Source organism: Scomber scombrus, chromosome 4, assembly GCF_963691925.1.
Source record: "Scomber scombrus chromosome 4, fScoSco1.1, whole genome shotgun sequence".
Lineage (NCBI taxonomy): Eukaryota > Metazoa > Chordata > Actinopteri > Scombriformes > Scombridae > Scomber > Scomber scombrus.
Genome location: NC_084973.1, coordinates 23,124,541 through 23,138,315, shown reverse-complemented (window position 1 = coordinate 23,138,315; position 13,775 = coordinate 23,124,541). Strand labels below are relative to the sequence as shown.

The 13,775-nt window shown below is 37.6% G+C and overlaps 2 protein-coding genes across 2 annotated transcripts in view; both read right to left on the bottom strand.

Annotated features, from left to right (window-relative positions):
* Positions 1-3,757, bottom strand: part of LOC133978930 (rho guanine nucleotide exchange factor 28-like) — a 38,889-nt gene extending 35,132 nt beyond the window's left edge. Inside the window, exon 1 of the mRNA XM_062417291.1 lies at positions 3,725-3,757. Within this exon, the coding sequence (XP_062273275.1) occupies positions 3,725-3,757 (33 nt within the window). The remainder of the gene's footprint in view (positions 1-3,724) is intronic.
* Positions 3,758-5,817: 2,060 nt separating this feature from the next.
* Positions 5,818-13,559, bottom strand: utp15 (UTP15 small subunit processome component). Its single transcript, XM_062417616.1, has 12 exons — positions 13,406-13,559; positions 11,564-11,693; positions 11,368-11,460; positions 11,035-11,219; positions 10,197-10,375; positions 9,675-9,800; positions 9,235-9,370; positions 9,017-9,101; positions 7,736-7,888; positions 7,457-7,558; positions 7,056-7,189; positions 5,818-6,530 (listed from the first exon to the last, which is right to left on the bottom strand). Exons 2-12 carry the CDS (start codon positions 11,651-11,653, stop codon positions 6,230-6,232), a joined length of 1,584 nt encoding a protein of 527 aa, XP_062273600.1. The 5' UTR covers positions 11,654-11,693; positions 13,406-13,559; the 3' UTR covers positions 5,818-6,229.
* Between the last annotated feature and the right edge of the window lie 216 nt (positions 13,560-13,775).

The following is a 13,775-nucleotide window of genomic DNA, read 5'->3' as shown; positions in this document are numbered from 1 at the left end:
ATTCTAGGCACTCAATCATATTTTTGAACATCCATTAATTTTTCCAGATGACACTGGTCGATTGATTACTGGAGTGCAAGAACTCTGTTTGTTGTTAGGATATTATTGGATCTTAAAAGATTGTATACATGATTATATACTAAACATAAGGTTTTAATTGGTTTGGTGGCAGTGGAACAAGCTATAAAATCTGTAAATCTGTAAATCATTCCCTTAAAAAGATGATATGACAAGTTAGCAAACAGTTAGCATTGATTTGAGTCACATGTGTGTCCACCTGACGAATGTAAATCCAATACATACCCTACATTTAACTTTATTTGACCTCAACCAACTCCTGAATTTCCCCATCTGGAATTTTTGCTCCAGTGGGTTTTTTACAGCTTTTCCACAAAAAAGCAGTGAGAAATGAGGTTGATGAGAGCGGTGAGACTCAACTAAAACATTTATTGGCCATAAAAACCCAAACAAGTAACTAAAACAGAAAAAAAGCTACTTCAGCTAATTGTCACGTGATAATTATCTGTGGGTTTGTCCTATTGACTGTATATAAATGTGGACGAGGTGTCTCTACGTTCTACCACTATGCAAAAGGGAAACCACAGTCTCTATTCTGGGAGCTACCATCTTGCCTGTGGGACATCATTGGGAGCTATAGTCTGTACGGTAGAGTCAGATGGGATGACGGCCTGTGGGACACGCAGCCGATCAGCCTTCAGCCACTTAACGGAGCTGCTGTCGCAGCTGTTAATCATGATGTCGAACCCCATTTTATATAATCAAATAACTAATTAAGAACAAACATATTGGAAATGAGCACTTGGACAAACATCAGTGTGATAAGAACTACTTGAAATGACAGAAACCATCTTTGGAAAAAAATATAAAATATAATAAAGTATTTAAGATAAGATGAGATAGATTGTATTTGTCATTCAGATTATACACTATACAGTGCAGGACATTTCGTAGCAATGGCTCAAAATAACGCAGAATATTAAAAATTGCTGATATTAAAAATAAAATAATTTTTAGTATGGCTCATGTCCCATTTGCTATCATAAAGGGGGCAGGACTTCTGACCTATACTGCAGCCAGTCACCGGGGGGGCAATTGAGATGTTTTGGCTTCACTTTTGGGGAGCTGTCATGATGTCCGTATTTATATATACTCAATGGTTTCTCCTTATAATTGATGCCATTCACACTACACAGTGATTTTACCATTTTACTATTGTTCAATAGAGCTTTAAATATTTCTTAACCAATGCTGTATTTTTTTACCTTTTTTTCTGTTGTGGATAAATGGCAGTGTATAGATTTCCAATGCATATTTTGTACAACTTAAATAAAGATTTAACATCTGCTTTTAAGTTCAGTACTACGGAATAAACACGCATCGAACAGAGCCACTATCTTGCTTTTTAGAGCTGCAGTTTCCAGCAACATTGAACAGTCTCAGGGGGAGAATAAATCTATTGTAGACGATTCCAATTTGTCCACCTACAGTGGCCTCAATAGACCAGACAGCAATGCAGCCACAAGACAAACTGTGTGGGTTATTCTTGGAAAAATATCAAATGACTAACTGAGGCAGGGGAAAAGGCGACAGGTTGAAGGAAAAAAGGTACACCAAAAATGTAAATTATGAGGCTCACCACAGATGTTGTGTCTACACAGCGTCTCAAGTGGTAGTGAGACATTTTACCTCAGTATGAGAGTTCAGATGTTGATCATTAATGTCTCACTGGTTACTAGATAAAATAGTGGACACAACATGTGGGGGCTTTCAGAGGCAGAACAAGAATGGAAAAGGACAGACTTTGAACTTTAAAGCAGTTGATACTGCATTAATTGATAGGCCAATTGTTGGCCAGTCTGGCAATATGCTATTGTTTGCCTTTCCCTCTACCTTGGCACAAATAATAAACACACACTCACGGACATACAATTTAAAAATAGCACAATAGCAATAATCCTTTTGGGCTACAATGTGTCTTTGTAATGGTCTTTTTTAGTTTTAAGCATCAATATAGGTCCAACTATGGTAAATAATAATATACGTCTCAATAACAACTATTTAAAATGTATTGGCATGAAATGTTTTACATATGTTTGTGGTCCCCAGGGGATGAAGGCAAATTCATGATGCCCAGAGGATGAATGACTTTTGCCATTATTTTTTCTGCTGGCATCACCAGCAGGGGAAGATTTCCATTTTGCCATTGGTTTATGATTAGCTTGCAAGGCAGCTGAACTTGCGAAATCACAACATCACAAGGATCCATTATGGGCTTGTGTCAAAACCCCTCGTGGTTCATACCGATCAGCGTCCTATGAGGATTCGCTTTTTTTGAAAGTGCCTGCCCTTTTCCAAACAGTTGCCATTGACAACTTTTCAGATGGGTATGTGTAACAAACCATCTGAAAGAACAAACACAAATACTGATGGCTTATGAACAAATACTAATACAAAAATAATGTCAGCTGTCTCAGCTGTACTTAGTGTTAATTAGCAAATATTAGTATGCTACCATGCTAAAATAAGACTTAAAAGTAGTAAGTATAACACCTGGTAAATGCCGGCATGTTAGCATTGTCACTGTAAGCATATTAGCATGCTGACATTAGCATATACCTACAGCCTCACAGACTCCCTAACATGGCTGCAGACTGACTTGTTAAAGCACAAGTCGATTTCTTCAGTTTTACATGCCGCCCTTCTGCTTTTTAAATTATATTGTTGCATTCGTTTATTCATTCATACAAAGATGAATTGCAAGTACAGTATTTTATGCATTTCATTTCGTATAATGAACAAGACGGGGCATCCGCATTAAGTTGGGTAACATTAAATCATGTCGGAGTAGAAAGGATTAGGATTCAGTGAATACAATGTGAACAATGAATTCCCCCTTTGATCTTCAGCAATCTTCACATTTATATTTGCTTATATTGTAAAGACCCCAAACTGAAACCAATAAAACAGTAAAAAATATTTGACTACAGTCCTGCCTTGTTTGACTACAGCCTAACCTCACAAACAGAGCCATTCAAAGGTTTAACACAAGCAGAGACATCACAAATCAAACTACATCAAACACAAGTTTCATTCAGACTCTGAGTGAGTAAAATACAAATAAAAAACACCACTGTGAATGAATCACATAGTTACTGATTTGCTAGTTATATAAGCAAAGGCCAGGCTGTTATTGTTACCGTTGTGCTGATGGATATGGTTTTGTTTTTCCTAAGACACTTTGATTCAGTGCTCAAATAATACTACAGTAAAACCCAGAATTGTTCCATCCAAAGATCAATGAAAGTCCCTGTTTGATCCGAGCAGAACACATAAGTCTCCTGTCATCACGTTGTCCTCATCAACCCAAGTCAAATCTGAGGTCTCAGTTATAAAACTGTACATACAGCAACCTCAGTAAACTTGATGAGATGTGCTGCGATGCATGACAGTTGTAGCAGTTGTAGCGTTCAGATATTAAATGTTATTTAATACTTTATTTTGGCCTTGAAATGCATTCTTTAAACATAATGGTTTGGTCATAACAGCATCTCTGTCACAGACTGCTTTTTAAAAATGAGGCTGCTGATCTCTCACTGGATTCCAAACCCAATTTGCAGAGATTTTCCAGAGGGATAACTAATTTCTTGAGATTAATTGGGGAAGATGGTCTCAAATTTGTCTGCAAACTGGAGCATATACTCACATATAGAGGCACTTTCCTCCTGCTCAGCTCCATCTGCACAGCAACTGCAGAAAAATATGGACATTAAACAGACATTCGATCGACAAAAATGAAGAAAAACGGATTGCACAGACTCAGTGTAGCCATGTGATCCCTCATTACTTACTTTTGGTTATTTTAGTAATTCTGCCTGCTCTGATCCTGAAGATTATCAAACCTGGTCTGTGCCAGGCAGAGTCAGAGGTCCTCTGATGAGACAGGATAATCTTTTGATCCCCAGTATGTGAATAATGATTTTAATGATGATTCTTCATTGGAGTAAACTCTGTACCAGATTATGTTTTTGTGTGCATGAATGTTTGTGTTTGTGTGTGTGTGTGTGTGTGTGTGCTCTTAAATGGGAAATCTATTGTGTTTCAGTGCTGCAGACTTCAGATCTGTTGTTTATCAGTGGCCACTTCCTAAACTGGACACAGCAGCTGAAGGGTTTAACATAAAAACATTTTCAAAGAAAACAAGTCTAGGGGAAAGAAACTGTCGTCTGTGAAATCATATTATATTTTGCATTTACAATCCATTATAACAACAGACTATATATTACAGTGAGTTGACAAAGCATGGATTAAACATTTTGTAAGTTTCTTAGCTATATAACACAGCAAAACTTCTCACCATAATTAGGATACAGGTGCAAGTTTCTGAGACACCCTCAATAAAATGTTTATTAGTTGTACCTGATGGCTTTATCAATAGTTTAAAAAAAACATTTACTAATGCTTCACAGATCAGTTACAAGCCATAAATAAAAACTGACTGGACTGTATGACCATTTATCTTCAGAGCAAAAATCTATTAACTTATTAAGCATTTATTAATGACGTAACAACATAATATAACAGCATCATTACCAAATAAAGAGGACAAAGAGTGAAAGGGATTTTGTTGAGATATTTTGTATTAATCATGAATAGAGCTATTAGTTATATGCCCTTTACAAAGGTAGCACTATTAGAAAGTAGCACTGGGGAATTAATGGCAATATAGGCTAATTATTTGAATTATTAGTAGCAGTATACTTAATAATTGCAGTGTTATACTTTAGGCTACTTGTTGACCCGTCAGATTATCTGACATGCAGGGTTGGAAGAAGTACTCAGATTATTTAGCCTATCAATACCACAATATATAAATGTACTAGTAATTAAAATTCATGCATTTAAAAACACACTTAAGTAAAAGTACAAGTATTACTTAAAAGTACAAAGTAAAAAGTACATTTTACAGAAAATCGGGCTGCGAGCGAAATATTGAAATGCCGCTTATGCACTGGCTCATCAGTATTAATGATGTACTTTGATAAATGTTTAATAGAGGACCTGAATGCTTCTTCTAACACTGCAAGTCAGCATCTGATAGGTCACCAAATAGTTTAATATCACAAAAACAATCTTGCAAATAGTCCTGTTCTTATAAATGATTCACCCAAATTTAACTCTTAAATTGATGTTGACCTATTTAGCTGCAAAATAAATGTTTCTCCTGAGGCTGTTTTTTTTTTTTAATCACATTTTAACGGAGTTGACATATTAAATGTCAGTAATATCTTGAGAAAGATATACGCTGAAACACAGTAGCTATTGTAAATAATAATAATATAAATAAAGGCTAACATTATTGCTGTACCTACCTTCACAGCAGCTCAAACTCCGACAGAAGAAACCTCACAGTGCGCTTCAATTTAGCAAAAAACACCTAACTAGGATTCATTCTGCTGACCGACGGTTCAAGTGTCGGTGTGCAGGCTCCAAGCAGAAGATACAGCACTGACACAGCATTCTCCTCTCCCTCAGTGTTCATGTTTTCTGTCTTCCGTCTCGTCAAATGCAAATACCTTCCATATATGTGAAAGTTAGCCGTTTGTTTGTGGTTACAGCGACCTCTAACGGAAGAGATGAAACAGTGACCAGTGCAACAAATGATAATGTGTGTTATCAGTGGAAATTTACCACATTGTGGGCAGAGCTGATTGGGGTTTTTTTTTTTCTTTTTCTTTTTCAAAGTATCTGAGCAAACTGATGATGAGCAGGGTTCAATATTACAAACATTTATTGTTTTTATCTGCTTATAAAACATTTCTCACTGTTGAATATTATGAAAACACAAAGCAGACATTCAGTAGATCCATTCACACACACACACACATTTACAGTTGAAAGTGTAATTACAAGACTTCCAATAAAAAAAAAGGAGCAACACCTTGCTTAACATCCATACATCTTCATACATAAACGCATGTTCTGTTGTCTGTTGTGTTTTCAGTCATGTCGAGTTAAAACACCAGTGAGACCAACAGGTTTGTCACTTAGTCTCTTAAAACCTGTGCCAAAATGTGTCTGGTGAATCTATGACATGTAGAGCCAGTCAAAGGAAAGTTTTGTTGTTGATGTTTCATTAAGAGTTGTAAAGGCACTCTAACCCAGAGTAAGGTAGTCTCCCCCCCCCCCCCCCCCCTTCCCCGTATAGGACTCAGGAGGCCTGGAGCTGTGGCCTTGAGGTGCTTGCTACACCTTCGACCTGCCCATTAGGTCTGCTGATGCTACAGCATGGCACCTCCTTCCTTGGGAGGGAGGAGGCAAACATTGTGTCCAACATGCCCAGCACCTCCAGGAGGTCCTGCTGGTAGTCAATCTCTTTCTCCAGCAGCTCCTGAAGACGCAACAGCTGACGGTCCACAACTGGTGACTGGCCGATTATGGACTGATAAATGTCGAGGATCATTTCAGTCGCTGTTATGAGGACAGGAGCGAACCTGGGGTCAACCAAATTCCTAGAGGAGAAACGGAAAAACGTTTAAGTACGATAAGTCAAATAATAAATCATGTCAACACCTAGTAAAGTCAGCATGCAGGGTAATAAAAGTTTGAGTCCTATGCTACTTTCACATGCTCCACAGATGGTCCCATTTCCCGAGTTGGCAAAAATCATTCTTCCGACTTCTGTGTGCTTATGAGCTTAAGTCGTAATGTGGAAACAACATGGATTCTACTAATGAAATTTGTATTTTGTCCACCTAAACCATTAAAATACTGCATTGCCTGACTTGTTATCACGGTTAAAGCTAATGAATAACTTTTCTAACTAATCTAAGTCACTCTACTTGGACTGCAACTATCAGTGACAACCTAGTACCATATTTCAAATTACATGTGAGCAAAAAGTTGATATGCAATACATGAATTAATAAAAGATTTCTTGCCATCAACCAAACATCTACTTTCATCCACCATGTTTCTGCGTACTGTACAATGTCTTGAGGGGGTGCTCAGGTGAACTTTTCTGAATGCCACATTACCCTATGAGGAAGTTGAGCAAACGAGAGAGCCCCTGTTCATCTCTTCCTGCCAGAGCATTCTTCAACGTTCCTCTTCGATCCAGCTCCTTGATGACAGCAACTGTGATCTCTGGTTTTCTATGTCTTGTCCATGTCTATAAACAAAAAAAAAATACATTTATGCTAACGTGTACAAGAAGAAAAAAAAAGGGGGGGGGGGAGACATTATACCACCAAATAAGTGTTTGTTCATGGAAAAGAGAGACTGTTCAGCCTCTATTATACAAGTAGCCATTTGCCATTGTTGATTTTAACAACTCAGCAACAATAAAGTTAAAAAGGGCATAAAAGTAAAATAAATCTCATGAAAATGAAAGTTATAGAAATTACTTTTTAAAATATTATGAATATATGAAATGTACCTCCAGAGCAGTATCCAAAGCCATGGATACATTGAATTTCTTGAGCTGCTTGTCATATTTAGCCAAATGTTGTTTCACTGGCTTGCTGACAAGATAATCATCCTGGAGAAAGAAGTGAGACATAATTTCACAATGAAAAGGTCAAAAAAGCTTGACATAAAAACTATGTTAACAGCATTAGCATTATGAGACAGAAATAATCCCTCTATAGAAAATGGCACATCTCAAATAGTCGGCCTCAGCTACTGTATGCTACAAAATGTAAAGTTGGTTCCTTGCCTGTTTAGGTACGTTCTTCCCTTTTACAAAAACACGATATGATGGCCGCCGTCTTTGTTGGCCAGAGGAATCCTTTGACTCTTCAGGGCTCTTCCTGTGTTTGATACTCAGAATACTGTTGGTCATACCCACGACGATGGACTCATCATCCGGCTGAGGATGAAAGACACGGTTTGTTACTTTCAAGAATCCAACTTTCTTCACACATCTCTCTTAAGTGCAGACAATAAATCTACCTAATGTTGTGCTGACAGATATAATAATATTTGTTATATTGAAAATAATAAATTAGAGATGAAAAATTTGAAATTTGTCTCAAAACACACAAGGCTACAGCTGGACTTGGGACAACATCTCCTATTAGGATTGTGCATGTGTCTAACAAATCAAAGACTGGTGGAGAAAAAGGGAAAATTAAGAAGCACTGAATGCTCATGGTAAAAAAAAATGCCTTGTCAGTTCATTTTGTGAGGTTTCACATTGTGTCCTTGACACCATACAAACAACAGGAGGAGACGATATACTGTTTCATCTCCTTTTAATATCAGTTCACTTTTATGACCAGTTGTTTTTAAGTTAGTAAAAGAGTTAACATGTTGTCAGAGGTCTTGAGATCAACATTAAATTCAGTCGATGGATCACTCAAGAAATCATCATTCAACTTGCTGTATCTCTCCTTCAATTCACAACATAAAAAATGTCACTCAAGAAGACCAATACAGCCAGGCATAAGCCTTCTGCGTCCCTCAGGACAGCAGCTTAAAGTGGTAAGGCTACAGCTGGACTTGGGACAACATTTCCTATTAGGATTGTGCATGTTTCTAACAAATGAAAGACTGTGGTGGAGGAAAGGGAAAATTAAGAAGCACTGAATGCTCATGGTAAAAAAAATGCCTTGTCAGTTCACTTTGTGAGGTTTCACATTGTGTCCTTGAAACCATACACCCTCAAACCAAACAAGAGGAGGAGACGATATACTGTTTCATCTCCTTTTGATTTAAATCTCAGGCAGTACTGCACATTTTCTGTTGGCAGCAGCAGTCACTGCTCCCTGTGAGGGTGAGCCTCACATACAAGCAAATTTTCCTCTCACTAAATTTGCACAAAAAGCTGTTGAGTTTTTGCAAATGTATAAACCAGAATAACTCATACTGTAATTCATTGACAGATCATTTAACATTTTGCTTCAGGTATCTGAATTCCCCTTTTTCCTTTTAAGCCTCCAAACATCAATCACAAACAATGATTTAAGACAATGAAGGGTTGCATTCAATTTCTTACTGCCAAAGCCAGACTGAGAATAGAAGCAGCGTAGTCAAAGTTGTGGACCGCTTTATAGTTGGTTGTGTTGTACACTTTCACATGCCTGAAAAGACAAAGAAAAGTTCCACATGAGTTCAAACTATTCTAAAAATACTTCTGAAACAGAAACTTAAGTCTCAACAACAGAGATAACCGCTTCTCTTATTTATTGTTATTTTGAAACATGCACTGTGTACCTGTCCAAAGAAGCTGACAGCAGCCTCTGTCCGTTGCTGCTGAGACACAAAGAGGTGACAGTTTTGTGATGGTTCCTCAGGGACACCAGAGGCTGGCCTCCTTTAAGCAGATCCCATACTTTGACGTAGCGTCCACCTAAAGAGAGTGATAAAGAGAATTGTTATCAATAATTTTCTAATGCCCTGGATAAACATCAGTAAATATAATGAAATATCCACAAGTTATTATATTCATATACCTTGACTGATGTCAATACTAAGCAAACAATGGACTCAATCACTGTTGTCTCACCATATTTGCCCTGACCCAGCCCACCCAACATTTACTCATATTAATCTTTTGTGCAACAGCAATATAACATTTGTATGTCTGTTCTGACAGGAAGTTCACACATGTTCGGGGTGTGCTGAGTGAACATGACAAATCTACTGTGCACTACCTGCAGAGACGAGGAGTCCTTCAGAGGGATAGAGAAGCAGACTCTCCACTGGCTGGCCGTGATCCATGGTCATTACACTCTTATCCACTCTGGCATCAAACAGTTTCAATGTGTGGTCATACGATCCTGGGATAACAACATCAAATAATGAGTCACACAAAAACTTCTTCACCCTGCTCTTTATACTTATCTGCAGTTGGATTTTTTTTTTAAACTCAAAAAGCACTGGTGAAATTTTGTTTACTCTGATTTTTTTTTCTTCTGCAGTTTACTTTTTGCTTCCTTTTTTGGATTTTTGAATTCTCACATTTTTATTTCACATTTTTTAATGACAATGCAGTTCCTTACTTTAAGCACAATATAGATAAAAAGGTAGGAAATACTGCAGCATACTACACAGAAAGTTTGCTACTGGTAGACTCATTAAATCCATCATTTTGTGGTCACATTCAACAACATAAAAAAACAACAACCTGTCCTCCATTTTTAATGCCATTCAAAATAATTTAGCATTCATCTCACCAGTAATGAAGAGATCTCTGTTGAGTTTGCTGGTGACACCGCAGCGGATGTAATCTGTATGTTCTTGGTAGGTGTTGAGTTCAGTGGAATTTGGGATGTCCCAGAGTCGGCATGTGTAGTCGTCTGACCCTGTGAGAATCTGGTAGCGGTCCGAGGTGAAGTCTGTCACATGCACAGCCCTGAGTGGATGTAAAGTTTTCATATCAGTTCACTTTTATGACCAGTTGTTTTTAAGTTAGTAAAACAGTTAACATGTTGTCAGAGGTCTTGAGATCAACAGTAAATTCAGTCGATGGATCACTCAAGAAATCATCATTCAACTTGCTGTATCTCTCCTTCAATTCACAACATAAAAAATGTCACTTAGAAGACCAGTACAGCCAGGCATAAGCCTTCTGGGTCCCTGAACAGGACAGCAGCTTAAAGTGGTGGATCATAAAAACAATATATGTTGATACAAACCTATAAAACATGTAGACTTTTTAAATTGTCAGGGAATACTACTATGCGACTGTACAAGTGGAAACACAACTTGTATTTTGCAGTAAGAATTACATTATTGATCTGCCTTGATTGCTTGAAGAATTTTGTATTTTTTTTAAAAGGACTCAAGACTCATAGTAAAGAAATATAGACAAAAGAGAGGAAAATCCTTTAAAAAAATATTTACTAATGTGAGATATGAGAAACAAAACTTGGACTTGGAGGAGTACACAGAAGATATGTTCTCCCTATGCCAGCACCTCATAATGTCACAGGATGTTAAAAGTTAGCCTATTCAATAACAAAGTCTTTAAGCTAAAACACTATTAGAAAGTGACACATGTGGGAAACATACTTTGTGTGCCCTTTGAACATCCTGAGTGCCACTTTGCCGCTGACATCGAACAGCCGTACCACTGAGTCCTCACATCCCGCCACAAGCAGCTGACCATCTGAGCGGAACCTGCCGCAGTATGCTGTGTCCTTAAACCGTGTAAATGACTTCACTGGCTCCTGGGAGAATGGCCCATAAATGTGGATCTGAAGGGAAAAAAACAGAAGCGGAAGAAATCTCAAACAAATGTTGCATACTTGGAAATTTATTCCTCATCCATGGCTCCCTGGAAACCAGATTTGTTTAAAAAGTGAATACAGCGTAGTGTAATTAACATGAGAAAAGCCATCATACTCTTGTAAATGCTGTCACAGCAAAGTTATGTGGAGCCACTGGGGAGAAGTCGATGTTCGTGATTGCTCCAAATTCTTTTATTTGGACTGGAGCCTGCAAGAGAAAAGACACAAACATTGTCAAAATTGAGAAACATATTTAAACCAAAAGTTATTTGAAGCTAGCATTGTTAGCGGACAGCACAGAAGAGACTCACCTTGTAGTTTTTCCAGTAGAGGGTGTCTTGTGTGACTTTCTCTCCAAGTTTAGGATAAACCTGAATTTTTGTAGGTTTGAATGAGGCCATTTCTGTGATCTGTTGGATCCTCTGTCACAAAATACTTGATCTGGTCAAGAAGAATAACACATATACAAAAACATGAATAACATCAAATACACTGGACTTGAGCTTGAACTTGAATATCTCCATACTACAAACTTATTGCACTACCTCATGTTTACTTTTGCAGCTATTTAAAGGCATTATAACTTTTGTGTAGTTGTCTGTATTTATAGAATTCCTTATGTTTCTGAAACTCTGATTATATATGTCACGTTTAGTTTTAGTTATCTTATATTTTTAGTAGTTGAGTTTGTTTAAATTGTTTATTTTTGCAAGGGCGCTGTTTTTGGTCTGGGAAAAAATTTAATTTAATTTCAATGCAGGCAAGTATTAAGAAATGACAAAGAAATCTTGAATCTTGGTCAACCCTCGCACTGAACAGTGAGGACATAAATTGGTTTGAATATTTGACTCAGAGTGAACATAATAGAGCTGGATTAAATCTCTAGAGAAACACTGACCAGTACCTTTATTAAGTACACCTGTCCAATAAATATCTAATCAGCCAATCACATGGCAGCAACTCAATGCATTCAGAATAGGGAAGAAACATGATTTAAGAGACTTTGAACTTTGCATGATTAACCGCTTTAAGTAAACTGAGGCTACAATTGGCACAGGCTCCCCAAAATTGGACAATGGAACATTTGGGGAGATGTTGCCTGGTCTGATAAGTCTCGATTTCTGTGGCAACGTTCAGATGACGGGGTCAGAATTTGGTGTAAACAACATAAAAGTGTAGATCCATCCTGTCTTCCTGTATCAACAGCTCATGCTGGAGGCGGTGGTTTAATGGTGTGGGGGATTTCCAAATGAGCATCGTTTAAACACCACAGCCTACTAAAAAGCCTATCCTCATGGATGTGCAGATGACAAAACTGCAGCAGCTGCGTAATGCTATCATGTCAATATGGACCAAAAGATTTAAGGGCAGTTATGAAGTTATGAGTTTTTCCTTGTCGCTCTTGCCAAGTGCTTGCTCATGTGGGAATGTTGACTCTCATTAGATTAGATTAAAGAGTGTGGCCAAGACGAGCTCTGTGTGAAAAGTGCCATGAGATGATTTTTGTTGTGATTTGGTGCTATATAAATAAAAGATAGAATAACAAAGATTGAAAAGGGGATCAAATCCGGTATTTGGCTTCACATCAGACTCTGTGACCTGCAGTGTTGGTAAGGGTTTGGCGTAGTTAGGGTAGTTAGGGTAAGAGTATCATGAGGGGCAGGTCACAGAATCTGATGGGTCACCAAATGTAGTGCAACAACGTTACTAACAAAGTCAACCTAAAACGTATCTAGTGAGTGTATATTTAAGCTGATAGACATAAAAAGGATACACTGGATGTTAATAGGTTTAAAGCTTAGTCAATATTGCCTTGATCCACAAAAACAAATACGTTTCAACCTCAACAACACTTTCGTGGCAACACATCTGCCATTCAGACTTAATTAAACAGCATCGCAAAGTTTAATTAGCTCAAATCTATTCGCTTTAATTTATGATTGTGCATAAATAACTAAGAAAAATGTACACGTTCAAAGTCACAGTCTACAACATGATTTATAGCTATTATTAAAGTGAACGTTACGGACATGAACATGAACCAAGTGTATAAGACTGCTATGTGAGCCAACGTGCTCAGTGCAGCAGAGCTAAGTTAGCACATTTAGCCGGCTAGCATGCTTTAAACTAAATCACCGCCCAACGTTGCTCACCTTTCAACGAAAACAGGTCCAGGAGTGCGAACGTACTCTTTTAATAACACTGTGTTTAAATTAAATGGTACTAATATCAATTGTTCAAGTAAACCAAAAGTTTGCCATTTTAACGCGTTATCACGTTGCCTCTCGGAGCACAGGAGGCCGCCATGACTACACATGTGACCACTTCCGTTTTGAATGACTTAACTTTATTGCTCGCTGAAATTATAACATTTTGTGCAATAATACGGAAGTGTGTTGCGTTCACTTGAAAATAAAAGCTCTGTTTTTCTGATTATTGTTTAATTACTCAGAAAAACAAGGGGGAAAATAACTCTTTCTCTAAATAACTTTTTTATTTAGATTGTTGATCAATAACATTGTA